Below are 27592 nucleotides of genomic sequence, written 5' to 3' on the forward strand. Positions count from 1 at the left end.
CTGATGTGCCCTCTTTTGGGGCTAAGAACCCATAGATCACATGCACTTCTCCTCTGTGAAATGAAACCTCTGGTGCTTCTTTCTTTGCCACCTAATTTCCATGTTTTAATTTTGACCCAAAGCACTTAATACAGTAAGGCAGCTTGACACCTCTGTTGCATAGTCTGAAGTAACATGTGGTGTCATTTTTACATGACGTCCTGGTGTCCCAAGGGATTATTAATAACAAACTCTGCTGTGCTGAAAGGAAAAAAGAGAGAGAAAATAAACACAGACCCATTGGGCTCAGGGGAAGCTGAACCTGACTAGTGTGCAGAAAGAGGCAGAGACGTTCCATTTGTCTGGGAAGCATCATGCGTACTGCTGTTTGATAGAAAGCATTAGAACGGTCATTCAGTAGAGTATTATGGTATGATTTCCTGCATGTAGCCTGAATAAAGCCATGATTGGTGTGTTGTAGGAAAAACGGATCGTGTCCCTGGATTCGGCCAACACCAGACTGATGAGCGCGCTGACCCAAGTGAAGGAGCGATACAGCATGCAGGTCCGCAATGGCATCTCCCCCACCAACCCCACCAAGCTTTCCATCACGGAGAATGGTGAATTCAAAAACAGCAGCTGCTGACGGGCTTTCTGAATAGACAGACTGTGGGGGGAGACAGAAGGAAATTTCCCGCTCTCCTGTCCCCAAGCCCTTTACCCAACCCCACCAGGTTTACAGAATGTTGCTACTTCAGAAGCAGTGTGGCGAGAAACTCTTGAATGAAGAAAGGAAGCTTGTCTTTCAGGGCACAAGGCTAAGACTTCCAAGGTCGATGCTTTCCCCCCATGTCTCTATGTACATAGGGAACTCAGTTCTGGGCCATGTACAGAAAATACCACTGTAATATACCAAAAGGAAGTTAATAATGTAGATTACCTTTTTAATTATTGCTATTTTTATTATTGTTTTCCTCTTTGTTGAAAGCACTGCAGTTGTTAGAGGAGAAAAGTAGGAACTATGTGTGAGTGAGAAATGAGCCCAGGGGTTCAGTAGGTGGAGACCAAGTGTCTGTGTGATAGAAGCACATGGCGTGCAATAGGACATTGTCAGAATGAATTTTTCAGGGATTCTTCTGCCCACTCTGGCCCCCTTGTCCTTTAGGAAAACATGCAAATACCAAGATCCAAACAAAACAGTTTATCCCATTGATCAATCAAGACTGGTTCTAGATGGATGGCTGATCTGATTTGGGGATGCACTGTTTTAGAGGACACAGATAAGAGCTGTTGCATCAAAACTGGACTTTAGGAGTAATTTCTGTTGAACTCCTGTTGATGTTTATTTCCTTCTGTCAATAGCAGATGGGAATTTTCCATTTTAGATAGGGGGCTTTTTTTTGACCCCAGTTGTAATAAAGGGTGTTCTTTTTCCTCTTTAGAGTTTACAAAACTATAAATATTTGTGTCTCTATATTCCATTTTCATCTTCACACACCCACTGCACTTTCCTCCCCCGTGGTGGGAGCAGTCATCACCAACAGGGTTTACTCTCCCCTGGAGAGGTTATTGAAAGATGCTGTCCATAAGCCATCCGAAGTCAACAACCTTTCTTCCACACAGAAAAGGGCTAACCATCCCATAGCAGTGATCTCTGAATATTTCCTATTTAAAAAAAAAAAGGACATTTTCTATTGGTAAGTTATAATTTTTGTTTGGGATGAAGATTTTATCCATTTGTACTAGCAAATCTCTGGGTAGGGTAATTTTATCTCAGTCTTTAACTTTTAAATTGCTTCTTTCTCTAATCCTCTCAGTAAAATTTGGTAAGGAAATCCAAATCTGAAGCATCGCTTTCTTAAAAGTCATGATTACTCTTCTAAAGAAAGAAAACAAAGTGTGAGGACAGCGCATTCCAGTTGTTATTCCCACGCTTTTAGTCGATTTGGCAGTAATGACCCAGTTTCACCAATCGTCATCCTTGACTTTGTTATGAGACAGAAATAGTCGTGGAAGCTAGTTTACTTCCTTTTTTCCAGAGATGTGAAATGTCATCTTGAATGCAGACTTGACTATCAGAAATATGGACTGTTACATGTTAGATATTATATATACAAATATATATACATATATATTCACACATATGTACATAGAACTGCACAAATAGGAAACGTTCATGCCTTCTATGCTATTGGATGTAATGTTAAAAGGGTTTTGAATCTCTTTAAGCAAGATCTAAGCAGTTGTTTGTATTGAGAAAGCAACAACATTTCTCAAATAAGTTAATGATGTTTATTTGAGTAAATTATAAACTTGAAGGAAATTTTAACAAAAGAAAGGAGGAGAGGGAAAAAAAAAAGGACCTGCAGGAGCCATATGCATGGAGTGGGTGTTTCTACATGGCAGAATATTTATAAGGGAACAGGAGTGAAGCCCAGACAGACACCAAGCCTCCCTTTCACCACGCCCAGGCTTGCACTCTGACCTCTTGAGCACTGCCCTCTCTCGGGTGGCTCTTTGTGTTGGACCTTGCATCTTCAGCAACCTCACCATGGCCCCCCAACACACAGCCCTTTAAAACATTTCCCTTCATAACACTCCCGTGTCTGCCAGCCAGAGATCTAAAACAGGAGCTGCTCATTGTGCTTATCTGATCTGCAGACTTGAGGCCCACTTGTTCTGGCACTTGTATATTTTCTTGACCGTTGGTAATTATCTTATACAGTCTTATCTCTTCCCTCCAAGCTGAGGGCATACTGTGGTCAAAATCACTTAGTTTAATAGGAAAAAATTACCAATTCTGAAATAGTAGTGCCCTTTGTTGGAGGAGCGGGGATCATAAACATACTCTGTGCTTGTTGGTGGCTGTTCTCAGCTCTAGCCATGATTAATTAATTCTTTGTAAAAGCCTTCAGTTGTGCAGCAGAAAACCTGGTAAAAAGAATTGTCAGTTTTGATGGCCTTAAGTATGTAACGTGCCTGATGTCTTACATTGAGGTTTGAAGGCTCTCAAGTGTTGGTTATGGATTACAGAGGGCTGATAAATGTACCTATATTGGGGTATTGGGGAAGACACAAAATCAAGTGTGTTTTTGATGGATGCAATATATCTTATTGGCATTGCGGGAGCTCTTTAGATGGCTGCCTACTTTGGAAGATTAAATGCCCAAAATGGTTGCACAGATTATGCAGCTCTCTGTTATGAGGTTAGCTTGAAGGAAGAGAAAAGAGTAAAAAAATTAACAGTAGAAGTAAGCTAGAAGCTCAGAGTTGTTACCAGATGTTAAATTTTAGATTATCCTTTGAGCCTATTCCTATCTAAATATTTTTCTGAGTATTTCTTTAGAGAATGCTGCCATCTTTAGAATTTATTCTGTAAGATTTTTTTTTAATATGGAGGAAGGCGGCAACAGCTGATAATTTTTATGCAGGTGTTGCTTAATTGGCTTTTCTTCAGCCCAAATAGGTACATACCTCTGTTTTGCTGGGAGGAGGTACATGCTTGAAGAGAAGCAGGTGGATTAATATACTCCTTGCACTCCTTCCACCCATCACATCACCACATTGTGGGCTGTAGCTTAGACCAGGGGTGAATGGAATTTGGAATTCAGGTGCAGTGCTTGCAAAGTGCTTATCAAGCTGACAACCAGACTTGGCCATTTACAAGGACAATTTTGGTAGGATTTAGGAAACGAGCTTCCTATTCCCCTTTTATATCACTGGAGCAATAAGTTTTCTGGGCCGAAGCAGCAAAAAGAGTTACATTTTCATCAGGTCATCATATTCCCTGAGTCTCTGCAATACCAGCTATGACAGAGGGGAGATTATAGCTAGGTAACTATAACAAACTCTTGAGCACTTACTGTTCCAGGCACTATCACCAAGGGACTGTTGCGGTCTAGGGCAGTCTTTTGGTAAGGGAAATGTGGTAAAATGACGTACTCATGCTGCTATAGCTTTTTGCTTTTTTCACTTAGTGTCGAGAATTAGCTTTCTCTGGTCTTCTTCCATCTTTCCCTGTGATGGTGTGGACAGTGAAAGAAAAAGTAGGTTTCCTGTCTACGACTGCTGTACGCCCTTGAGAATTAGCTTGACTTTAGACATAAAGCTTTTCAGATCCTGATCTACCTACAGCCTTTGTTTATGGATCTGTAGTTCTGTAGACCACTGGCTCTCACTCTGTCCTCAGAGACACACTGGGTTTGGGAGCAGTTGTTTTTTGGAAGTCCCAGAGCAAGACAATTGCCATCAAGTGAGTTTGCATTCGTATTTGTTTTGCCTTCCATCTAGTTTTAGTTCTGTTATCTCCAGTTTGGAGTTCTGAGAAGGCTAGTTGTGGGACTGAACTTGAGGAAGGAACCCTCTTGGGGATTACCTAGTCGACCCTGAGCCCCAGGCTTGACACCAGAGTAGAATTGTCCCTGGGCCTGACTCAGCAGCTCCTGAGCCCATGCCACAGCTTCCCTGCATTTCCAGATACACTTTTGGAGGCCTCCTTCTCCCACAGATTGTGGAAAGCCAAAAAGGCTTTCTTCTTCATTTCCCCTGCCCTTTTTCAGGTCTAGTAGGAAAATCTCCTGTTTGCCCCAGCAGTAAATAGTTGCCTTCCCACCCCCATCTGGGGGCCAAGAACTTGGGATACTTTGTTTTTATCAATATGTCAGTTGCAAGGGCCTATTTTACTAGTTTTTTAAAAGCAAGGTATATTGGGGTGTTGAATTTTTAAATAGAATCTCTTTTCATGTTTGAGTGATTGTTATTTGTTCTAGGAGCATTCTCTTGTTGTCATGACCCAGTTATGAATTCTTTTGAGTTTATGAAGGACAAAAGTGATGAAATTTGCATGAGATAGAATAAATATCTTATGAGGAGTAAAAGAACCTGAGGAAGATACATGATCCAAAAGGGAACCAATGCACAGCTGCCTTTTCAGTAGCCCAAAGGTTCAAGGAAACAGGAGGATTTATATCCTTTGCCTGCTCTTAAAATACATAGATAAATGGAAAGGCAGTTTCTGTAAACAACGCACGCATAGCCACACAAAACACAATTCCTATGGCTTCCTTTTTCTGAATGTTAATCCATCTTACAGAGCAGTGATTCCCAAACTTTCTTGAGTTTTTTACATTTTATGCTCTCATTTGTTAGATTTTATGACAATGGTTCTTTCCTCTTTAAAATGTACCATATGTGTTATATGTATATGTAAGTTAAAGTGACTTGAAATTGATTTGGTTTGACATTGTCTCAGAAGCCCTAGATATTAATGTTGATACCACGGGGAGTCATAGAAAGAAAGTTGAATATCACTGAGCTGACAGTAGGAGCCAGAAAGAAGTCGCTTTTGTTCCTGATCAGTTAATCCTCAGGTGTTTGAGTAACCAACCCAGCAAGACTTGTCAAATGCGGTAAGCCACCCAAGGAAAGCAAAGTGGTAGTTTTTGCCCATATTTCAGCATGTATTTTAATTTCCTGCTCAGTTCTTATTTTTCATCCAAATGTCCTCATTTTTCCCTAGGAAATTTTTTAGTTTGGGACTTAAAACCAGATTTATCTGTTGTTGTAGAGAGATTTCCACAGAAGCTGTGTTTTAGGGACCTCCATCATCTGGGGGGGTACAAATATTTATGTATAAATATCATAATTTTGTCTTTTCTAAACTCTCAAGGGAAAAATTCCCAGTCCACCAAAAGGTTAAATACTAATTGACTCAATTACCAGTCCAACAAAAGGTTAAATACTAATTGACTCAATGACCACTATGCTGCAGAAAATCTGAAATAAATAGTAAAGCTTAAATTTTGACTGGTGCTTAGATATTTCCTAGTTACATTAAAATTAACTCAAGCAGATAGCAGCACATTAACCTGAATCACACCTGTGAAGAATTTACCTTCTAAATTTGATTTTGTTTTTCATCTCCAGGGCCTTAATAAAAGTGTGTTAATACACATGACTATTTTACAATGATAGTTCTAAATAATTTATTTTTTATTTCAAGAAAGAGAAATACACCTTAGAAAAACAAAACCCAAGATTTTATTTTATTTTTGAAGCCATATTTTTGTGCTAGTAGCACTTAGATTGTTCCATATGTGAGATCATACCTGCATTTCGTTACCTGGGTTTGTTCTAAAGATGATTTATTTTTGTTCTGTGAATAATTTTTGATGGTTCTTGTACATGTACAGATATAGATACGTTTGAGGTCTTTTATTGATAGTCCTACAAAGAATACAAATAAACTTTAACTTTAAACATTTCAGACTAGAGTTGCTACTGTATTTGACGTATTAGTATCTTACTTCTAGCATATATCTGGGTGATTAGGACACTTGGAGAAAAACCAGAAAGAAAATATGCAGGAACATTATTCCAAAGGTATATTTTAATATTAAGAACAATGTGTCTCAGAATTTCCCAGTTTACAGGTAAAAAAATATTTAGATGTAGGACAAATAGCTAGCATTGCATTGTGATAATACCTTATTCTAGAGAATTTGAAATCTCATTAATAGCTTGTGGCTGGTAAAGAAAGTGTCCTCCACTTTATTTGGAAGTATGGCCCTACTTAGCTTCCCAGACCACTACTGTCCTCTCTTAATTCCCCAGATAGATTAATGGAGTTTGTTTCAGGATTTTTGTTGTTTCGTTCTTGGGGTTTTTTGTTCTTGTCTGCTTGTCAGTCTCAAGGTTATTGTTCCAAAATACTTTCATCTTCTCCTGCTTACCTATTTCATTCTGTAAAATCAAGGGATGCAGGTTCCATGTGTAGTTTTCTTTTGTACTAGGTGTTAAGTCTGAAATTCCACCACTTAACCTCTTCACATATTTGGAGTTATTTCTAATTCTGATCTACTAGGAATTAAAAAAACTAAAATTCACTCAAAATCCAGAGACGATTGTGTGAGGAGACTCCAGATCAGTAGACTTGTGCTATTTTTTGTTTACTTCAAAGCTGATCCATTTCAATCTGAATGTTTCATGACCTAATGTAAACTTTAAGACTTCTTGGATCTGAAACATCAAAAAGAGAGAGACTATTGATGCTATCTTGTGACCCCCTGGTCATCTTAGCCCTAAACGGTCCACCTATAGACGCTTATGTCCAGCCACGCCCTTTATTTTTCTGAGCCTCCCTCCAGCTGCCTGCCTTTTGTCATAGCACCTTCACCAAAGGGAAGGCGCATAAATCAATTTTGTTAGGCCACCACCATCACCCTCCCCAGCAAAATATATGTATATGATGACAAAGGAGACTAAAACAAATGACTTAATGAGTGCTCCTCAACCCTGACTATTCATCAGAATCACTGCAGAACTTTAAAAAAAAAAAAAAAAAAAGAGCAGGGATGCCGCTTTCGCTCCACTGTACAATTAAATAGAATCTCTCTAAGGATAGGGGCCAGGCTTTTTTTTTTAAACTTCCCTATAGGATTCTAACTTCAGCCAGGGTTAAAAACCACTAGTCCTCTGTGTGTGAGTGTCTGTTACAATGTTTCTGGGATAAGTTGGCTACAGGTGTTTCCCTGCCTTCTATTTGGAATTTAAAATGCTGCTAAAACTGATAATATGTACTCTACCTTCCCCCCCACACACCTTATCCCCACCAAGTCCATCCTTTAAATCTGTGAGGTAGAAATTGTCTCCATTAATATGGGACAGATAGATTCCAACAAACGTGACCAGAGATGGAATTTCCCATTTTGACCCCAAATTTCCCATTATTGGCTTTAATTTAAAACAGAAGGTAGATGGTTTCTGGTTTGGCTCACCCCCTCCAAAAAAAGGGGGTCTTTGGCTTTTGTAGACCTAGTACTCAGCACTGCAGTCTTATTACTTGAATCAGATGCTGAATTGCATCATTTGCACCTGTTCTTCCTTCAATAGCAAAATGCACTGAAACCTCTCCAGTTCCCTTCCCCACTTCCTGGCAGGCATGCTCACACAAGTGCGTGCACACACACAGACACATTCTTACACACACACACATTCTTTCTAGAAACTTGAGTGTGTGAGATTTTAGAATGAACTGCCTGGGTCCTATTTCTTCGGCACCCAGTAAATTGAGTAAATTGCAATAAGCTACCAGATAGATGCCAATCTGTGTCCTTGTCTGTAAAATTATGATTTTGGCTAGATGACCTCTGACATCCTGTGCTTCTCATCTGCTGTAACTGAAAAATGTGCCCTTTTGCCATATTCAAAAATCAGCTTGAGACTTTTCTGGCAATATTTAGGGACAATTCTTCCTCTTCACAAGCTCCCATCTCACAATACTCTTAAAAGAACAGAAAAAAAAAGCCTGGAACAGTTGTATACTCAGAACAATAACAAGGTTGATAATGATAATAAGAACTAATGTTCATGTTTATTGAGCACTTACTATGTGCCAATTTGCTAAATAAGCACTTTCTATGGATAATTCATTTAATCATACTACCAACCATGTGAGTTAGGTACTGTTATTCCTAATTCAGGAGGAAACTGAGGCTCAGAAAGATTAAGTTACTTGTCCAAGGTCACATGGCTAATAAGTGGAAAGCCAAGACCCAAACTCAGGTCCTTCTGACTATGCTGTCTTGATTTTTTTTTATAAAAAAAAACGAGGTCAGGAAAAATGTTGGCGAGAGTAAGAAAAAGATGTGAGAAGATCTCAGCATATGAACCAACCTGTCACCATGAGCCAAAGTGATGGTGCTGGGAACAGATGAGCTAATTTTCCAAAGCTTTTTCTCCTAATGTATTGGTTGTGACAGTATTGCCTTGCATTGTCAAGTCATCTGACTGATCAAAATTAGAAGTGGGCAGAAGTCTCACCTCACTCAAAAATTGGTCTTTCATATTTTCTGGGTCCATCAGAGCTGGGATGGTAAAATCTGCTTTCAGTATTCCAAAGTGTTGCCCTGAAAGAGAAGGTGCTCCCTGATTCAGGGGAAATGATCCTGTTGCCATTTGCAAACTTCAAGTTCTTAGCAGTCAGGAGTGCCCATTAGACACCACGGAGGCTCCATGGAGATTAAGGATTTCAAAAAGGAAGAGGAGAAAGAAACTGCTGAACAGAAGAATGCTCAGCCACAGTTAGGACCAACCAACCCGTGGCTGAAAGGAGAGTCTCCTGTGGGGTAGTGCTGGCTCTCCTCCCACATCCTGGCCACCCTCAGGTATTTAGTGTCTTTTCCATCTCTTCTGTTTTTTCCTCCTTCCTTTGAATCTATTAAGTGGATGCTCCACACCATGCTGGAAATAGTCACCTCTCCCTGGGCCCACATTTGTAAAGGCCAACTCTACCCCCAAAAAACTCTAAGTTCTTTGAGTCTATAAACAAATCCTTCGGCTGTGAGCCACTGTAATTATCACAGGAACTACAGCCTCATGATAGGACTCCTTATATTTGTAATGCGTTTTATAGTTTATAAAGTACCTTTGCATAATTACCTCACTGGGTGCTTTCAACAGCCTTGTGATGTAGGCAGGGTTGTTTTTACTGTAGCCTTTTTTGCAGATGAGAAATAGAGGAGATTCTAGAGTGAGAAAATTTGTTCCCCAAGCTTTCCCAATAGTCAGGGAGCTAATCTAGGATCCTCATCCTTGTTCCTATTTCTGTTTCCTTCCCGACATGTCATGTTGTCTTTCATAAAAAGGTCTTGAGTGCCCTGTGCTAAGGAGTGGCTGTCCAGATTTAACTGCTCGGTTATTAAGAGTGGGAGCTTGGTAACCAGAAGCAGTTACCTGATTCTGGTGCTGGAGTTTTTTCTTCAGAGTCTGGGTGGTTAGATGAGTTCAAATGTGCCTCTGTGGCAGTAGCTGCATCTCTCGTATCAGTGCCACTCGCTCCACTGGGCACAGCTACAGGAGAGGAAAATAAAGGAGTTATTGCAAATACAGCCAGGAGCAAGGCGGTCTGAGCTAGAAGACAAGCGTGGGCAGCCACTGCTGTGCACACAGTTGCTGCAGAAACCATCCAGTGTGGGATGCTCAATCCCTGCCAATCCTTGACTTACTCCCTCAGGCTCATGTACCCAGCCCTTGAGTTGCTACACCATCACCTCTCATAAAGTGTCCCTGATTTCAGGATTTGTGGGGATTGGGCAATATATTATGAGATTTCTCCTCAGTACCAAATATTTTCTTTCAGTAGTTCCTACTCCAAGAGGCCCAATGCCCTTAGGTTGTCTGCCAGCTACACAGAGCCCCCACCATGGCACCCAGGGACCTCCAACATCTCCATCAAAGGGTAGCATCTCAAACTCAAAGCATTCCAAAACCTAGCTCAGCCTTCCCCCAGCAACCTCCTCTTCTTGTGTGGCTGCCCATCTCCTGAGGCACTCTAGCCAGAGACCGCAGGGATCCTCAGCTGCTCCCTTCCTCCCCTCCACTTGCTCTCATGTTCAGTCACCAAAGTCCTGTCAGTGCCTTGCAGGTGTCTTTTTTTCTTCTCAAATATGGAAATAACCATATTGGTTTTGTGTTACGTTATTATAAAATATTTAAGCAAAAGTTTCCCCTCCCCTGACCCAGGGACAACCATTATTAACAGTTTGCTATAGAATATCCTTCACACACTTGAATTTTTTTAATTTGAATGTGTGAAGCTCTACCTTATTCTCTTTAAAGGCTACATAGAATTTCATTGAATGTACCATAACTTACTTAACCAGTCTGCTTTCAATGGACATTAAATTGCCTCCAGTTTTTCACTGTAATAAACAATGCTGCAACAAACATCCCTGTATGTGGAGGATGTGTATATATGTGTGCACCTTGTACTATTATTTCCTGAATAAATTTCCAAGGGTAGAATTTCTGTATGAAAGGGTATGCACTTTTCAAAAATGACAAGCATTGCCAACATGGTAGCACCAGTTAACTCTCCTATCCAGTGTCTGAGGTCGCTGATTTTCCCACCTTCTCATCAGCATTATCACCCTTTTAAATCTTTGCCTAACTGGTAAGGAAAAAAATAAATTTTTAAAATGCATCTTGCTTTTAATTTGCATTTCTGTGATTCAATAAACAAAGCTGAGCATTTTTTAAAAATGTTTTTGTATTTCTATTTCTTCAATTAATGTCACTTGCAAACGATGTAAGGTCAATTCCCTCCTCACCCTGCTGCTCCAAATCTGGCCTCAGTTCCGCTCACCCAGACTGTGCAAGTGTCCCCACACATACCCTTCCCGTCTCTCCTCCTCGTCGGCCTCCTCTCCAAACGCCCTCTTCTTTCCCCACCCAAAATATTGTAAATGTCTTTAATGAAATGAATAAATTTGTAAAATCCAGAAACACAGAAGGGAGGAAATGCTCATATTCTCACCGCCTGAATATAACCACTGCTGACATTTTCACACATTTCCTTCCAATCTTTTTTCTAAGCCTAGGTTGATGTTTCCTTTCAGTGGTGTTGTGACAGTATTACATGTATAATGTTGAATCATGCCTTTTTCCTTTAGCATCCTTATATAAACCTTGGTCCATGTCATTATAACCACCTTGCTTCTGTTAACTACACATCTGAGCATATTCCTCTGATGGCTCCCCTGACTGCAGCATCAAGTCCTTCAGAATCTGGCCCCAGTCCATCTCTTTCCCCTCAGCCCTTGCCACTCACTTCCCAAATATGTGACCTACACTCCAGTCACATCAGACTGTCATTCCCAAACCACACACTTTCATATCTACCTATCTTTGCCCATGCTGTTCCCTCTGCCAGGAAGAACCTTCTAGTCTTTGCCCCACCACCTTTCCAGGGAGAATGAATGAGTCCCTTTCCTGCCAAGGCTCTTGCTCCACACTTCTGGTGCAGCGCTTATCAAACTGTCCTGGTCGTCTCTATTAGTCCCTGTTAGACTAAGCTCTCTTAAAAACAGGAAACAGGTCCTGCTCATCTTGGTATCCACACTTCAATGCCTTGTTCAAAACAGGTACTCAGGAAATGACTGTTGAATTAAATCATCTGCCAATGTGCAAAACAGTGTTCTACGCCTGGGAAAGAGAGAGTCATAAAACAGTTCCTGCCTTGTGAGATTCCGCAATCTCAATAATTCATAATTGTGATCATTCATAATCATTTATAATTAATAAAATCTTAATGAGGCCAGCCCTGTCTATGGAATAAGGTAAGGACAGAGGCCGGAGATGGAATTAATCACTAAGCATTTCACTAGCGAATAGAGATTAGAATGGTAATAACTACCATTTATTGTCTGCCAGATGCACTGAAAGGTACCTCATGACATTGGTATTTTTCTTCACTTTAAAGATGAGAAAAATGAAGTTCCTAGAGGTTAAGAAACTTTCCTAAGGCCACACAGTAAGTAGTAGAGCCAACATTCCAACCCTTGGCTGTCAGACTCCTGTAGCCGAAATAGACTGTTTCTCCCCTAGATCGCCCCACCCTAAGTTATTGTCCAGGGAGGAGGAGAGAGTGACCTGGCTCTGGCCAGACACAGTCCCCTGTAGAGTGGACTCGAATGCAGCCAGAGGTGGGTCACTGTGGTCCAGCACACGACCTGCGCCCTCCACCTCCCCGCCTGTGGCCTGAGCATGGAAGCTAGGGCCTGGTCTCCCCAGAGGAGCAGGAGGGCGCTGGGGCCGGGCCCAGGGCCGGGTGCCCAGCCCCCAGCGATGCAGGCAGGCCGTTTCAGGCCCCGGCCAGCTCCCAGCTGTCTGCGGGCGTGCGGCCTGGCTCCGGGCTGCCCGCTCAGGGCGCGCGGTGGTTCTCTGGGGCGCAGTCGGGCTCCCTGGGCCAGAAGGCCCCGAGGTGCTTTCCTCGGTACCCAGAATGCTCGCCGGAGTCCCGGAGCCGCTGGGCCAGCCGGACGTGGCCAACCCAGGGGGCGCCGCCACCCTGGAGGTAGCTGAGGCGGGCCGGTGGAGCTGAGCGACGGGCCCACTGTTGCCTCCCGCGGAGTCCAGGACCTGCCGTCGGTAACGGGGTGCTCCAGGGGCAGAGGGACAGCGGCAGGGCTCGAAGCCGAGGCCATGGGGGTCCCAGTCACGATCTGGGCGACGGAGAGGTTCCCCGGGGTTGTTGGACCAGTGGGGCTCCGCGCGGCGGGCGGCGGGGAGGCCGGGGTCGCGGGGCCGGAGGACGCACTCTGGGCAGTCACCAGCGGGGTCAGGGGCCTTTCCCCGGGGCCCAAGGCATCCCTTGGGGACGTGGGGTGGCCCAGAGGGCTCGGTGCCGCTGTCCCTTGGGGCTGGGGAGCCGCGGGGCCTGTGGAAACGGAGGCGCGGGGGCCGCGGGGGCCGGCACCGAGCTCGTCCGGCTCCGGGCTGACTCGCTGCGGCAGCGGCGCCGTCGGAGCCGGGCCCCGTGAGGCGCCCGCGGGGCTGGAGCCGCTCCCTGCGGCAGAAGAGAAGGCTTCTGTGGGCGCCGAGCGGCCGGGAGGGAGGTTCGGCCGGGGCGCGGGGCTCCGGGGCCTGCCAGGCGCGGGGCGGAGGGAAGAGCCCACCGTCGGGCCGTTGCTGCCGAGCCCTGCGGTGGCCCTGCGGGTCTTCCGCGCCCGGCCCTGACACCCATTGCAGTCAGAGGTGCACAGGGCGGGCCTCCAGAACCTGCTAGGAACGGCCTGGGGGGCCAGCGGGCCCGGGGCAGCCGGGCGGGTGCCCAGTTAGACCTTAGATGGGAAGCAGAAGACAGGCTCTTCCCCAGCTTGTGAACCGAATCTGACCACAGACACCAGCCCGGGCGCCGTTGTCTTCAGGGTGAGGGCCAAGTTCCTTAGCAACTCACAGGAGGCCCCCTGCAGGATCCGGGCCTCCCCGCTCAGCCCTAAGCACCTCCCACCCACCTGCGGGCCCTACCTGCAATCCCTCACGCGGCCACCTCCTCTCTCCTTTGCAAGCTACCTCCTCCTCGTAGTTGAAAATCACCTCCTCCAGGAAATCCTCTGATAATTACGGGAGCTGGGACAATCAGTCCTCTTCTCTGGGTCCCCTCTATGCCTGTGACTACACAGGCAGCACTGCCTTTCACAAGCCCTCTTCCCACCTGGCTGTCATCTCCTTCAGAACCAGCCCTGCCTTTTCTTTGTGTCCCCAGGATTAATGAAGCTCTGTGGGACCCTGAGCAACCCGCCTAACTTCTCTGTGTCCTCAAAAAAAGGCAATAATACCTTTGTCTGAGGTAGGAACCTGTAAAGAAGCCAGGAGAACTGTGATTTTTCCCTCGATTATCCGAGTTAGCTTCAGGACTCTTGGGAAGCAAAATGAGGTAATAGCTGTGACGATGTTTCAGGAATTTAAAAATGCTGAAGGAACATCATCACTGTCATTCCCAGGCATGTCCCCACACATCATCCCAACTCATCCCTCATCTTCTCTCCTCCCAAAGGAGCCCAGCATTAGAATGGATTTGACAGCCATGTCTACTGTGCTTCCCTCTCTGGGTGCCCAACCTCAAAGGCTTCTCTGATGATTTTTCCTCTGCAGCACTGCTCAGTGGCTTGCCCTCTGTCTCCCAGGCCAGGCCCTCATCACCTCACCTGAGAGACTGCACAGCCTCTCTTGGGTCTCCTGTCCCTGAAGCTGCAAGTTCAGTGGTCCAGTTCAAGGAAGGAGGTTGATGGTGACCAAGTCCTCCTTGCCCCAACCCCAGCTGGCCCAGCTGGGGGTGGGGGGTGGGGTGACACAGGGAAAGCCCTCTCTGCACAGGTGGCCCTTGGTTGCCACCCAGTTGGCTCACCTCTCTTCTGGCCCTTCTGGGAGGCCCCATGGGGCCCACCCTGTGCTGCTGCATGTAGGCTGCCCTCTCCATTTCCCAGGGCCTGGAGACCCCAGGATCCAGCCAAGAATAGGCTCAAAGCATGCATACAGAGTGTAAAACAGGGGAGTGTACTTGGGCTGGGTGTGGTCCCCACTGTCACTTCTGAGGGAGTGTAGAAGAGTTGAGGGAGCTGTGCCGACTCCCGGTGTCCAATGGAGGCATCTGCAAGAAAATACCGAGAGTGAGTGTGAGGGCAGGGCTGACACAGGACACACAGCAACCCTAGGTCTGTCACACCCAACGGGCCTGTGAGAAATCCCACCATCAGCCCCATCACAGGAACCAAGCTGAGGAGGGCACATGTATTGTAGATCTACCACATGCCAGTCACAGATAGGTACTCTCACAGTCCTGAATCCTCACAACAGATCTTCAAGGGAGGGACTGTCCTTCCTATTTTACAGATAAGGATCATGATTCTCATCAAATGCAACAAAAAGAAATAGAAAAGACCAGCCCGGTGGCATAGCGGTTAAGTTCGCGTGCTCCACTTGGGCAGCCCAGGGTTCGCAGGTTCGGATCTCAGGCACGGCCCGAAGCACTGCTTGTCAAGCCACGCTGTGGTGGCGTCCCATATAAAGTAGAGGAAGATGGGCACAGATGGTAGCCTAGGGCCAATCTTCCTCAGCAAAAAGAGGAGAATTGGCATCAGATGTTAGCTCAGGGCTAATCTTCCTCACCAAACAAAAGAACGAAATAGCCAAGAACAGGCAAATCCACAGAGACAGAAAGTAGATTAGTGATTTCCAGGACTCAGGGTGGAGGAGAATGGGGAGTGACTGCTAATAGGTGAGGAGTGTCTTTTGGGGGTGATGAAAATGTCCTAAAATAAGGTCCCTCCCTAAGATACAACAAAAAGGACATTCATATACCAACAGAGGACATTCACACAACACAAAAGACATCTGAGAGACCCACACAGCCTTACATCTGAAGGTGGAGTTGCTGGAACCCCCAGAGGAAGTGGAAGGAGGTAAGGAGAACTCCTCTCCTTCCCCAATGACAGCGACCCTGGGACCAGAACAGTGTGGCTCTCTGGGGCAGGGGGGGGACCCTCCATGGGAAAACCATCCCTTTCCAAGTTCTCTCACAGCCTGTGGGAAATTCCCATACGGAGGGGACTGAACTGTTGTGGGGGTATCTTCATCAAGCTAGCACCCCAGGAGAGCAGATAGCAAGGGAAGAGTGAGAAGCCCCCCAGGATCAGGAAGGCAAAAGAAAGCCCCTCCCCCCGCCTGGCGCCCCAGCACAGCTGGTCGGCCAGAGCACCCATGGACTGCACAGGCTCAGAATACACAGCTCTTGACCGCCACCCAGTGTCGGCAGGTGGAAGCTGCAACCAGATATTTTCAGAATGAGGAAAAATAAGCCGACGCCCTCAAGCAGTATGCAAAAATAAATTAAATCTCCAGATCAGAAGGAAAATGACAAACACCCAGAAATCAATCCTGAAGGCACAGAAATTGATAACCTAAACAACAGAGAATTCAAAATGGCTATCATAAAAAAGCTCAATGAATTACAAGAAAATACCGATAGATAATTCAATGAAATCAGGAACTTCTTCACAAAAGAGATTGAAACTATAAAGAAAAGCCAATCAGAAATGTTGGAGATGAAAAACACAATGGAAGAGATAAAGAAAAATCTGGAATCTTTAAAGAACAGAGCTGACAATATGGAGGAAAGTATTAGCAAACTGAGGATAGGAATGCAGAAATGCTCCAGATGGAGGAGGAGAGAGAACTAAGATGAAAAAGAAGTGAAGAAATTCTCTGAGAAATATCTGACTCAATTAGTAAATGCAACATAAGGATTATAGGTATTCCAGTGGGAGAAGAGAGAGAAAGGAGCAGAGAGCTTGTTCAAAGAAATGATAACTGAGAACTTCCCAAACCTGGGGAAGGAGCTGGAAATACAAGTGAATGAAGACAATAGATCTCCTAAATATATCAACATGAAAAGACCCTCTGCAAGGCATATAGTAGTAAAGTTGGCAAAAGTCAATGATAAAGAAAAATATTAAGGGCAGCAAGACCAAAAAAAATAAGATACAAAGGAATTCCTATCAGGCTCTCAGCCAATTTCTTGGCAGAAACTTTACAGGCTAGGAGAGAGTGGAATGATATATTCAAAATTCTGAAAAACAAAAATTTTCAGCCAGGAATACTCTATGCAGTGAAAATATCCTTCAGATATGATGGAGAAATAATAACTATCCAAGAAAAACAAAAGTTAAAGGAGTTCATTGCCACAAGACCCCCACTACAAGAAATGCTCAAGAAGGCCCTCATGCCTGAAAAAAAAAATAAGAGAGAAAGGGAATGCAAAGATTTGAGCAAGGAGAAAAATAGGTAGACAAAAATCAGAAAAATTGCAGCTCTCTATAAGAAAAGGTTAGGAAACAGTTAATTATAACACCAAAGATTAAGGGAAGAAAACCACCCAAAATAAATATAACCTCATCACTTTAAACACAAACTCACAACACAAGATGGAATAAGTTATGACAAGAATAACTTAGAAAGGGAAGAGGAAAGGAATGGAATCAACTTAGTCTAAAGAAATAAGAGGCCATCAAAGAATGGACTATCTCATCTATGAGATTTTTTATACAAACCTCATGGTAACTACTAAACAAATAATCAGAACAGAGACACGTGTGATAAATAAAGAGAAAACTAAGAAAACCATCATACAGAACTACCAAACTGAATTGGTAGTCCAATTCAGAGAAACAAAGGAAATGCAAAAGAACTGGAAAATGAGCAAAAAAATAGCAACATTAAGCCCTCATATAGCAATAATCACTCTAAATGTAAATGGATTGAATTCTCCAATCAAAAGACAGAGTGGTGGGATGGATTTAAAAAACAAGATCCAACCAAATGCTACCTCGAGGAAACACATCTCAGCTCTAAAGACAAAGGCTCAGAGTGAAAGGATGGAAGACAATACTCCAAGCTAATGACAAACAAAGGAAAGCAGGTGTTGCCATACTTATAGCAGACAAAGTAAATTTCAAGATAAAACAGGTAATGAGAGACAAAGTGGGGCAATATATAATGATAAAAGGGACACTCCACCAAGAAGACATATCAATTATAAATATATATGCACCCAACACAGGAGCACCAAAGTCCATAAAGCAACTATTAACAAACCTAAAAGTAGATATTAACAACAACACAATAATAGTACGGGATCTTAACACCCCACTTACATCAATGGATAGATCATCCAGACAGAAAGTCAATAAGGAAATAGTGGACTTTTAAATGAAAAACTAGACGAGATGGACTTAATAGATATATATAGAGCACTCCATCCAAACACAGCAGATTACACATTCTTCTCAAGTATGCATGGAACATTCTCAAGGATAGACTATACGTTGGGAAACAAGGCAAGTCTCTATAAATTTAAAAAAATTGAAAACATAACAAGCATCTTTTCTGACCATAATCCTATGAAACTAGAAATCAACTACAAGATAAAAACTGGGAAAGTAACAAAGATGTGGAGACTAAACAACATGCACTGAACAACCAATGGATCATTGAACAAATTAAAGGAGAAATCAAAGCATATCTGGAGACAAATGAAAATGAAAATACACCATACCCACACGTATGGGATGCAGCAAAAGCAGTCCTGAGTGGGAAAGTCATAGCAATACATGACCACCTTAACAAACAAGAAAAATCCCAAATAAGCAATCTTAAACTACACCTAACAGAATTAGAAAAAGAACTAACAAAGCCCAAAGTCAGCAGAAGGAGGGAAATAATAAAAATTAGAGCAGAAGTAAATGAAATTGAAACCAAAACAGCAGTAGAAAGGATCAATGAAACAAAGAGCTGGTTCTTTGAGAATATAAACAAGGTTTACAAACCCTTAGCCAAACTCACTAAGAAAAAAAGAGAAAGGCTCAAATAAATAAAATTAGAAATGAAAGAGAAGAAATTACAACAGACACCAGAAATACAAAGGATTATAAGAGAACACCATGAGAAGTTATATGCCAACAAATTGGACAATCTAGAAGAAATGGATAAATTCTTAGACTCATACAACCTCCCAAAACTAAATCAAGAAGAAATAGAGAATCTGAGTAGACCAATCATAAGTAAAGAGATTGAAACAGTAATCAAAAACCTCCCAAAAAATAAAAGTCCAGGACCAGATGGCTTCCCTGGAGAATTTTACCAAACACTCAAAGAAGATTTAATACCTATCCTTCTCAAACTATTCCAAAAATAGAGGAAGATGGAACACTTCCCAACACATTCTATGAGGCCAACATCACCCTGATACCAAAGCCAGACAAGGACAATACAAAGAAGGAAAATTACAGGCCAATATTGCTGATAAACATAGATGCAAAAATCCTCAACAAAATATTGGCAAACCGAATACAGCAATATATTAAAAAGATCATACACCATGATCAAGTGGGATTTATACCAGGGACACAGGGATGGTTCAACATCCGCAAATCAATCAGTGTGATACACCACATTAACAAAATGAGGAATAAAAACCACATGATCATCTCAATAGATGCAGAGAAAGCATTTGACAAGATCCAACATCCATTTATGATAAAAACTCTCAACAAAATGGGTACAAAGAAGGAAAGTACCTCAACATAATAAAGGCCATATATGACAAACCGACAGCCAACATCATACACAACAGGGAAAAACTGAAAGCCATTCCTCTGAAAACAGGAACCAGACAAGGGTGCCCACTCTTGCCACTCTTATTGAACATAGTACTGGAGGTTTTGGTCAGAGCATTTAGGCAAGAAAAAGAAATAAAAGGAATCCAAATAGGCAATGAAGAAGTGAAACTCTCGCTGATTGCAGATGATGTGATTTTATATGTAGAAAACCCTATAGAATCCACCAGAAAACTATTATAAATAATCAACAACTACAGCAAAGTTGCAGGGTACAAAATCAACTTACAAAAATCAGTTGTATTTCTATACTGTAATAACGAACTAACAGAAAGAGAACTCAAGAGGACAATCCCATTTACAATTGGAACAAAAAGAATAAAATATCTAGGAATAAATTTAACCAAGGAGGTGAAAGACCTATACAATGAAAACTATAAGGCATTAATGAAAGAAATAAATGATAACATAAAGAAATGGAAAGACATCCCATGAACATGGATTGGAAGAATAAACATAGTTAAAATGTCCGTAATACCTAAAGCAATCTACAAATTCAATGCAATCCCATTCAGAATCCCAGTGACATTCTTCATGGAAATAGAACAAAGAATACTAAAATTCATGTGGGGCAACAAAAGACCCCCAATAGCTAAAGCAATCCTGAGAAAAAAGAACAAAGCTGGAAGCATCACAATCCTTGACTTCAAAATATACTACAAAGCTATAATAATTAAAACAGCATGGTACTGGTACAAAAAACAGACACACAGATCAATGGAACAGAATTGAAAGCCCAGAAATAAAACCACACATCTACAGACAGCTAATCTTCAACAAAGGAGCTAAGAACATACAATGGAGAAAGGAAAGTCTCGTCAATAAATGGTTCTGGGAAAACTGGACAGCCACATGCAAAAGAATGAAAGTAGACTATTTTCTTTCGCCATACACAAAAATTAACTCAAAATGGATCAAAGACTTGAAGGTAAGACCTGAAACTATAAAATTCCTGGAAGAAAACATAGGCAGTACACTCTTTGACATCAGTCATAGAGGGATCTTTTAGAGTTCCATGTCTACTTGGACAAGGGAAACAAAAGAAAAAATAAACAAAGGGGACTTCATTAGACTAAAGAGCTTCTGCAAGGCAAATGAAACCAGGATGAAAATGAAAAGACAACCCAACAGCTGAAAGAAAATATTTTCAAATCATATATCTGACAAGGGGTTAATCTCCATAATATATAAAGAACTCACACAACTGAACAACAAAAAAACAAACAACCTGGTCAAAAAAAAATGGGCAGAGGATATGAACAGACATTTTTCCAAGGAAGATATACAGATGGCCAATAGGCACATGAAAAGATGTTCAACATCACTAATCATCAGGGAAATGCAAATCAAAACTACACTAAGATATCACCTTACACCTGTTAGAATGGCTATAATCACCAAGACAAAAAATAGCAAATGTTGGAGAGGTTGTGGAGAAATGGGAACCCTAATTCACTGCTGGTGGGAATGCAAAGTGGTGCAGCCTCTATGGAAAACAGTACGGAGATTCCTCAAAAAATTAAAAATAGAAATACCTTATGATCCAGCTATCCCACTACTGGGTATCTATCCAAAGAACCTGAAATCAACAATCCAAAGAGCCTTATGCACCCCTATGTTCATTGTAGCATTATTCACTATAGCCAAGAAGTGGAAGCAACCTAAGTGTCCCTCAACTGATGACTGGATGAAGATGTGGTATATATATACAGTGGAATACTACTCAGCCATAAAAAAGACAAAATCGTCTCATTTGCAACAACATGGATGGACCTGGAGGGTATTATGTTAAGTGAAATAAGCCAGACAGAGAAAGACAAACACCACATGATTTCACTCGTATGTAGAACATAAACTAACACACAGACAGAGAGAACAGTTTGGTTTTTACCAGGGGGAAGGGGGTTGGACGGTGGGCACAAGGGTTGAAGGGAGGCATTTATATGGTGACTGACCAACAATAATGTACATCTAAAATTTCACGATGTTATAAACTATTATGACATAAATAAAAAAAAGATGTCCTAAAATAAGATGGTAGTGATGATCGGACAACCCTGTGAATATACTAAAACCCACTGAATTGGACACTTCAAAAGAGTGAATTTTAAGATATATGAATTATATCTTATTAAAGCTGTTACAAAAAAGAAAGAAAGAAGGAAGGGAAGGACGGAGGGAGGGAGGAAGGGAGGAAATAAAGAAAGAAAGAAAAGAAAAGAGAGAAGGAGAGGACAAGGCAGGATGAGGCTTGTGGCTGAGGAGACATATTCCACACAAGATCCAGAATAATCAGGCGGCCTCTGGTTCCCATGCATTTGTAGTGACATTAACGATGACAATGGTTAATATCTGTTGAGTGCTTACTCTGTGCCAGGGTGTCTACCAGGTCCTTTATACACATTCTCATTCAGTCTTCAAAGCCATCCTATGAGGTGGGTGTCATCAAAACCATTTTGCTAAACATATTTCCCAGATGAGGAAAAGGAGGCTCAGAGATGCTACCCACCTTGTTTCTAGCTAGTGGTAAAGTCTGTCTGATTCCAAAGCCCACTTTAAACCACTTCCTGGCCCAACAACTAATTGCCATTGCTCATTGCTAATGTCCTGAGGCTGTGAGGTCCATTCCATTCTTTAAAGATCCCCCAGAGTTAAAATAAAGCCTGCTCCAGAACTCAGTTACCCTCAGAGTCTAGAAGTGCTTCCTTAGGTCTATCGTCAATGTCTCCTGCTGCCAAGTAAACCCATTTCCCATCCCATTCTAGCCTTGCTGGGCCAGGGGCCCGTGGGGTGGACTGCCACTCACTGTAGAAGCAGATGAAGGGTTTCAGGGCAGAGCAGACCACTGCATAAACTCTAGGGGAGTAGCGCATGAAGGTGCCAATTCCCGCACACAGTCCTGGCCAGAACTCGGGCACCTGTAGCCAGGTGGGGATGCTGGCACCCAAGTCACTGGACCAGCTCAGAGACCGAGAGGCCGCGTTGAAGTAGAGGCCAATCCAGGCCTCAGTGTCACTCGTGATGGACTTCAAGGCCTCCTTGTCTGCCTCGTCAATCACCGTCTGCAGGTCAGCCAGGTCTGTCTGGTGGCTGCGGCAGTAGAGCAGGGCCGCCTGCCACGTCATTTCTCGGTCAAATCGCATGAAGGTCTGTCCACCAATCTGGACCACAGCTGGGAGCAGAGAACATAAAGACCTGAGGTCTGGATCTCTGACATCCAGCCCTCATCACCACCTGGGGACAGAGCTCTGGTCTGACCCCAGCCCTTGACCTCTGGTCCCTGGGTGTTAGGTTTGTTCAAATCCACAAGTTTATAGGCAGACTCAATACCAGGTTGGGAGAATGAACACCAGCAGCTGGGGGCAAGAACACATTCGGAGAAGCAGGGGTTAAGAGCTCTCCTCATGGCTCAGTGGCCTTATACGGTAAGTCTAAGTCTCAATTTCTTCACCTGTACAATGGGGATAATAATAGTACCTAAATTCATTTAATTTAAAGGATTATGTGAAACCATATATAGAAATGGTTTAGCACAGTGCATGCAAAAATAAATACTTCATTAAATGGTAGTTAAACTTTGGGGGGAGATAGTGAGGGAGGTAGGACAATCCTGGCTTGGAGTCAGCCTCATGTGTGATTTCTAGGGGCTGTGCCTGCCGGGCTGGCTCTCAGGAGGCTCCAGGGCTGAGGGAGAACAGAGGAAGTGTGTGATGCTCCTCACAACATCAGGAGAGCCAGGGAGAAGAGGCAAGCCTAGTGAGGGGCGGACCTGCTGGAAAGAGGCAGAGCAGGCCTGTGCCCAGTGGCCCTGACTTCTGGTGGAGGTCAGACAGACCAAGATGCTAGCCTCCCACGGCGTCTACCCTGAGTCCCCACCTACCCTGCCCCTTGCCAGGCCTGTCACAGAAGCCCGAGCACCTGTGATTCTAAATGACGGAAGTTTGGAAAGAATGTGCTTTGGCACCACCTGAGGGATGATTCCAGAGACCTGATAAAAGAAACTCTCTGTTTGCGGGATTAGGAGTCACATCCTCAAATTCAAATAGAGCCTCCCAAACTCTCTGACACAGGCCTGTTCACCTAAGCCCGTCAAGATTTGCCTGATATTTCCCTAATTTCCCCTATCTAAACTGACTTTTTAAAGCTACCCTTTATTAAGCACCTAGTCCTCTCCAGCCCCAAGCTGTGCATGTGGCATACATCATCTTTTTAAATCTTCACTGTAATCCGGAGAGGGGGATGTTATTAACCTCATTTATAGAGGAGAAAAGGGAGGCGATGGAAAGGTGAGGACTTGCCCAAACTCAGGCCATATTAAGTGGCATGTCAAGATTCAGAGGAGGTCTGCCAGCCTTGGAAGTCCATGTCATTTTCACTTTACAACTCCAGATTCCATAACAGGCAGAAAACCAACTGTATAAAGCAGATAGGTCAAGGAGTATATCTCCTTCGTCATAGAATTTCTCTACATCAGACATGAAGAAACATTTTTTTTTAATACCAGGGCAGTAATATCCAGAGGGGGACATCTACCCCCGCAGATGGACGGGCCTTTGGCTGTGACGAGGTGCTGCCCATGCCCGCACCCCCAAGCCACTGAGTTGGGGCATCGGAAGAGCTGGGATGCAGCTGGGGACCTGGGGTCTCTAGTTGGAGACCTTGAGCAAGTCACCTCCCCCTCTGGGTCCGTCTGAATACTAAAGGCATTGATCCTCTCCATGGGTTTCAGCCTGGGACCAGCAAAGCCAGGGATCCCTCAACCAGGCAGGGGTTGGGGGAGCAGAGGGGCCACAGGTGGCATGAACCTGCCAGCTCGTCCAGGTGCACAAGCCCAAGGGAAGGCGGAGCTCCTAAGTGTGTATCTGGCTTTGGAGAGGTGGTCAGCCTGAGAGCAGGCTCCGTGAAGATGCGGGGTCCCACGGCAGCACCTGCAAAACAGAAACAGACCACACCTTCTGGGGCGGGAGTAGGGCTGCCCAGGATCCTCTGCAGGCACCAGGAACCGCCGAGTTGAAGCCAGGAGAAGCCTAGCTCAAGGGTAGGCTTGTTCGTTCCCATCTACATTTATTCAATAAATATATATATTGAGCGCCTATTGTGTAGCAGACGCTATTCTAGGCCCTGGGAAAATAGCAGAAACAAGATAAGCGGGATCCTTGCTCTTGAAGAGAATATGAGAAGCAGCCAGCCTCGCAAGGAGGTAGGAGTACCCCGGGCAGAGCCAAGGCCAAGGTCCTAAGTGGGAAGGGGCCGCGTGTGTGTGAGGAGCAAAAAGCAGCCAGTGTGGCCCTGGAGAGGGCTAGGAGATGAGGCCAAAGAAGTCAAGCAGGGCCTGGGTGGCTACCAAAGGGATGTGATTCTAAGTGCTAAGGGAACCTACTGAATATGTTTAAGCAAAGTGATCTGGTTTACACTTTTAAGAGCTCACTCAGTGTAGAGAACAGACTGTAGGGGCAGGGGCAGACCCCAGGAGAGGCAGTGGTGGCGTGTGCTGGGGGTGGACTTGCAGAGACAGACAGAAGTGGGTAGAGTTAGGACATGTCTTGGTGGAGTCCTAAGACACTAGAGGGAGGGGGGGACAGCTCCCCCCACACATCCTTTCCTTCCAGGGGACTCCCACCCCGGCATGCTCACCACTCCTGGAAATCTCTACTGGCTTTCGAATCCCAAGGTCAAACCTAGGCCACCGTGGGCTATATTTCAAGGCCCCATGACAGGCATGGTGTGCCAGAGAATTGGGGTCACATCAGGTTGGTCGTCCATGTCGCTATCTGAGGGGTTAGGGTTAGGAGTGGGCTTGGCTGACTGAGGGAAAAGCAGAATCTGGCACTTTTGACCAGGAAAGTGCTGTCTGGCCTATCACCATCCTTCTATATGATCTTCTCAGCACCTTCAAGACAAGGTTCAGTGGCATGAGCTACCTGGGCAAAGGGCAGGATGGGGGGCTGTTCCCTAACAACCATGCACATCGAGTACCAATACTGGGTTTCCTGCAGAGATGGCCGAAGCAGCTGGCTCCCACCCACCAGCGTCCGGAAGCAGAGGTTCTCCCAGGGAGTGGCTGTTCCACTCTCCCCCAGTCCCAAGGGACAGAAAACCAGACTGTGCTTCATGAGAAGGCGAGAGACCTTGGATTCTGCTCTCGTTTCTGTGTAGATGCAAATGGATTCCCCGCCTGCCTTTCCCTTTTTCCTCTCTTTCTTTTTCCTGGTGTCCCAAATCCTTAATTGGCAGAAGGAGGGGACATGGTGGAACATTCAAGATTTTACTTTTTCTCTGCCTTGATTTACACCTGTTTCTCCGATGGAGTCTTGGGAACGAAGGATACAGGAGGTGGAAACTGAGGCCGCAGAGAAGAATGTAGCAAAAAAGGTTAAGATAATAGTCAGTTATCCTCTGAAAGAATTGAGCTCGCTCGCTCTCCCCCTCTCATTTGCTCTGGAGAAGCAACCCTGGGAGGAAGACCAGGCCCAGAGTAGGACTCTGAATACACCATCACAGCAGGTGAAGGGCTTCTGAGCTGTGCACGAGGCAGCCCCCAGAAGCCCTCCTTGAAGACCAGCAGCAAGCTCCACACCTGGGTGGTGACGGTGGAGCCGCTGACCCAGCTCAGGCCGTGAATGCGCGCATCCCAGAAGAGGCCGAGCCACGCCTCAGAGCGTTCACGCTGCTCAAGCTGTTCACGCTCTGTGGGTCTGTCAGGTCTGTGTGGTGCAGCCTGCAGTCCTGCCTGGCCTCGGACCAGCTCAGCTCCTCCTCTACCCTTGAGAAGGTCTTACCATTGCTCATCAGCTGCAGGACTGGGGCAGGAGAGGTTGTCAACGCACGGCTGCCCCCATGCCGCCCACCCCTTAGTCCCCAGAGACCTTTCAGCCATGCCACAGCCGCTTCTTCATCTTCTTCTCTCCACTGTACCTCTCACCGCTGGTCCTCCAGTTGCACAAAGCTTTGCCTCCGGGCCTTTGCACAAGCTGCTCTCTTGGCCTGAGAGGACTGCCATCCCGGCCTGCTCCCTCAATACCCCATTCTCCCATTCCCTCATCTCCCCCTTCCCTTCGCCCAGCTAACTCCTCATCCCTCTGCCCTGTCCTGAGTAGTGCCCTTCCTGTATGCTGCAATGCACCTCTGTTAACCTCTGAGTAACGACTGACAGTATTTACTGAGCATTCAAGATGTGCCATTAGCTCACTGCATCCTTCCAACAACTCCTCAGGATAGATGGACGTCACTACACACATTTTACGAATGAGGAAAGCAAGTCACAGAGAGTTAAGTGACTTGGCCAAGGCCACCCAGTGGGAAGGGGTAGAGTCAGGACCCAAGGACCCTGAGCAGGGGTCCCAGGTCCAGGCCCTTAGTCATAGCATGGTACTGCCCTGACGTAGGCATCAGGGGCTTGGAACTGGGGCTGCACATTAGAATCACCTGGGGGGCTTTTTCAAATGCACCAGTGCTCAGGCCCACCCTACAGCAAGGATCTGAATCTCTGTTGCTGGGACCAGCATCAAAATTTTTTAAAAGCCCCCTGGGAAAGGACCTTTTTGCTTGTCTGTCTCCACCACCAGGTCCGGGCAACTTGGGAGCAAAGAACAAGCCTTATTCATCATTGCATTCCCAGCGTCCAGCACATCAGAAGGGCTTGATGTGTTGGAAATGAGTGAACGAATGAATGAAATGATGAGAAAATCACACTTCTCCCAGGATCCAGCCCCAAGCCCCAGGATCTCGATGCTCGTTTCCTTCCTTCCTTGACTGCATGCCGTTGTGGTCCCAGCAGATGAGGGCTGGTCAAGGGCTGCTCTGCTCTGCCCAGCTCCTGCCTGTGCAGAGGGGTAGAAAGGGTGAAGGCGCCTCTTGGTGCTAGGATCTTGGGACCCACCTCAAGCCAGATGCCCTAGAAGAGGAAGATAAGCCTGAAGAAGTGGGCCTACAGAGCGGCAAGAACGTGCGCGGCAGAGGGGGGACAGGGAACAGGCCTGAGCAGGCACTTGCCAAAAAGAATGAAGCTCCCACCCACCAGGGTCCAAAGTTGAGAAAAGTTGGAGGATCCCTGAGCCAATGAAAGGGAAAAGAAAAAAAAAATTACTCTTTCTTATGACGTG

The 27592-nt window shown here is 44.7% G+C and overlaps 2 protein-coding genes across 10 annotated transcripts in view; one reads left to right on the forward strand and one right to left on the reverse strand.

The window, feature by feature from the left end:
• The window catches only part of RASAL2 (RAS protein activator like 2), a 397309-nt gene extending 386349 nt beyond the window's left edge, over window positions 1-10960 (forward strand). For all 9 annotated transcript variants that reach the window (XM_014783389.2, XM_087438356.1, XM_004425002.3 and 6 more), the window contains one exon: window positions 461-10960. In XM_014783389.2, the coding sequence (XP_014638875.1) occupies window positions 461-603 (143 nt within the window). In that variant the 3' untranslated portion in view covers window positions 604-10960. The remainder of the gene's footprint in view (window positions 1-460) is intronic.
• Window positions 8636-26728, reverse strand: CLEC20A (C-type lectin domain containing 20A). The gene is given in 11 exon segments (XM_087436530.1): window positions 8636-8721; window positions 8724-8885; window positions 9712-9828; window positions 12612-12980; window positions 13076-13324; window positions 14819-14908; window positions 22297-22666; window positions 24357-24548; window positions 25942-26144; window positions 26147-26290; window positions 26413-26728. Coding segments are annotated over 11 exon segments (2298 nt in total).
• Between the last annotated feature and the right edge of the window lie 864 nt (window positions 26729-27592).

The sequence above is a fragment of the Ceratotherium simum genome, chromosome 2 (genome assembly GCF_057802395.1).
Source record: "Ceratotherium simum simum isolate JZ-2026a chromosome 2, ASM5780239v1, whole genome shotgun sequence".
Classification (NCBI taxonomy): Eukaryota; Metazoa; Chordata; class Mammalia; order Perissodactyla; family Rhinocerotidae; genus Ceratotherium; species Ceratotherium simum.